At 31.0% G+C, this 2893-nt stretch overlaps 1 protein-coding gene across 1 annotated transcript in view; it reads left to right on the top strand.

Annotated features, from left to right (window-relative positions):
- Positions 1-566: 566 nt before the first annotated feature.
- LOC108974661 (lipoma-preferred partner homolog) overlaps positions 567-2893 on the top strand; it is a gene marked incomplete at its 3' end in the record, with an annotated part of 86730 nt that continues 84403 nt past the window's right edge. Inside the window, 3 exon segments of the mRNA XM_018942641.1 lie at positions 567-582; positions 670-680; positions 765-1192. Of these exon segments, the coding sequence (XP_018798186.1) occupies positions 1144-1192 (49 nt within the window).

Raw genomic sequence — 2893 nt, 5'->3', positions numbered from 1 at the left:
CATTAGCTATGATAAGCTTGTTTAAAGATATTTGAATAATGAGAGTCTTCACCTATTTTACAAACATTGTGGAACGAAAACTTGTTCGGATAATTTTGTTACATTTGTTGAATTTTTATATATATTTTGACTTTCCGGTTGACGTTATTATGTTCGAATATTTTCGTTACATTTGTTACCGTTACATACGGTATATGAGACGTTCTATATATAAAAATTCAACAAATGTAAGGAAATCATCCGAGCATAATAACGTCAACCGGAAAGTCAAAATTTGGTCTAGAAGTAACATTTGAAGGTTCTGATGAAAAAAGTTAACGGCGTTACGGAAAGGTACCTTATGCATTTCAATGTTCTCTGTGTCAATTACCGGTAGAGAGGAATGTTCCCACTAAATCATGTTGAACAAATTTTGTATGTTGAGTGTTATTTTTCTAAATTTTATCCAGTGAATAAATTTATTACTATTTTTAAGTTTCCAAAAATAAAATAGAAGATTTTTCTTTAACTTGATGTTCTTAAGATTTTTACTTTATGATTGGAGGGTGCCATCATTGGTAATGCACGCATCCGATAAGACGTGTGAGTCACTGTATTTTTATCGTATAGTGTGTACATAGTATATACATAAAAGTATTTTGTATACTAACAATTTTCTCTATATTTTAGGTGTCATTGAGGTGTGTTACTGATCAAGTCTGTAAAGCGAACTATTCCAAACAAATGGACAGCACTTCTAATACTTTGCATAAATCTTCTCGTAGCGCTACTTTGGACATTCCGGCTATATTAGATCAACAATTAGCGGCTTTGACTCATCACAAACGACAGTTAGAAAAGAAGACTATTTGTTTGTCACAACAGAATCCACCTGAAAAACTTATATCAGATGCTATACACTTTCCAAAATCTTCGTCATATACGCTGGAAACTGATGATTGTACATCTAACATAATTTATTCGAAACCTCATATATTTTCATCGCACGTTGATTCAACATCAATTGTTGCAAACGTATCTGAATCACCGAGTGATACTGAAATTGTTCTAAGTGATTTAAGTCAAACAAACTCTAGCAAGTACATTAATCAAAAACTGGATGCAAATTTAATCAAAAACCAAGACAATGATGAAATAATTCACATGCGAAGTAAGGTGTCTTCTAAAATATTTTGTGAAGAAACAGAAAAAGGTATGTATAAATAAATTGAAAAATTTATCTATTTTAGTAATATGAAAAGAATGTGCTTAATTTTGGAACAAAAGATTTTATTTACCATATACTCTAAAAAATTTTAAGAATTCGACTTTTATGCTGGCATAGCGACTTAACACAACCACTTAGCTCAAAGTGGTTATTACCAAGAAAGTTACGTGTACTGAAACCAGAGAACCTATAATATAGAGAAGGTTCAATTGCGGACAGGCATGTGAACTGTCAAAAGCTAACAAAATCCTATTAGTGGATTTCACCACTTTTGGCTTGGAAGGAGAAATTTTAATAGAGATGAGTGAACAGAGCATTGAATGAAAATTATGCTCAGAAATATACATTGCTATTACAGATGTATGTTACTCGTTTGCTTATATTTTTATACGTTTACATGCAATCATATCAATTGATATGAATACCATTTTGCGAATTTTCGTAAATTCATGCAAAATTGATAACATCATTATTTAATTACGCTATTTTCATGGTAAAATTTGTAGTTAATGTCCAAATAAAAGCTACTTTTTAAATATTTCTTATCTTTGATAATATTTTATAATTTCGTATGCATGTGAATATGTATATATGCTATATACATATATGAAATATTATCGAAATATCCTAAAAACATAATATATTACAATAATAATATATGTAAATCACACCTCTTATCATTTAAAACTTTCATACGCATCTATCCGGCAGATATGTATGCAAGTACAAATCAATTTCAAATCAAGATATCATTTATCAGAAAGATAAAAAGCGCGCGCTTCTCTATATTTACGTACACACATATGTACATATGTATTTGTGTATGACATTCTCAGACTAATAATATATAAGTACGCATGTAAATCAAAAAATACAAACATTCTTCTGAAAAAAACAACAATCGTCTCAAACATCATCATACATACTTACAATATGAGTACACATGTAAATATTTGCGTATGACATTCCTACACAAAAAATGCATACACAACATACATACTTATATGCTCTCACATGTAGATATGTCAACAACAAAATTTTCATTCATGAACGCAAACGTACTTTCAAAAGCATATTCGATTCATTCATAAAAGCAGACGCCATTATATCTCCCCGAGCATGCTTTGCCTACAAGCGTCTTTTCGCGACAATTTCAAAACCCAAAAATCATAAATTGAATATATTTCTGAAATGTATGAGAAGGAAAAGTATCAACCCCGCAAAAGTAAGTATTAAAATATATTAGAATAAAATTGACAACACAGTTTATTTGTCGATTTTCAATTCAAGAAATGTTTCAAAGAAAATTTTCAATATTCGTCTGATTCATGTGTACAGTCAATCCCGGCTAACTAGTACTCCGCTTAAATGAAAATCAAATCCCTCCCTCCTCACTCTTAACAGCATATATTATATCTTGCTGCATCTCACGGTTTGTTTTTTGAAATATAATACATAGAAGTTGTCAGTCGCTTATGTACCATATTATATTTTTATTTTTAATTAATGGAGTCATGTGTAGAAGTTCACGCAAGTGAGGGAAGTTCTCTGATCGTCATTCACTTGGGAGTGGCCAGAAACAATTCTTTTACATATGACTCAAGCAGCTCACGACTTCAGGTCCTTGACCAAGTATCCTCTGGGTAGCCTAAGAACATCCGTTTGAAGGCGAGCTAAAGTGAGAAG

This window comes from Bactrocera latifrons, unplaced genomic scaffold (genome assembly GCF_001853355.1).
Source record: "Bactrocera latifrons isolate USDA-ARS-PBARC rearing strain unplaced genomic scaffold, ASM185335v1 scaffold_576, whole genome shotgun sequence".
NCBI classification, from domain to species: Eukaryota; Metazoa; Arthropoda; class Insecta; order Diptera; family Tephritidae; genus Bactrocera; species Bactrocera latifrons.
This window is presented reverse-complemented; position numbering and strand designations above follow the sequence as displayed.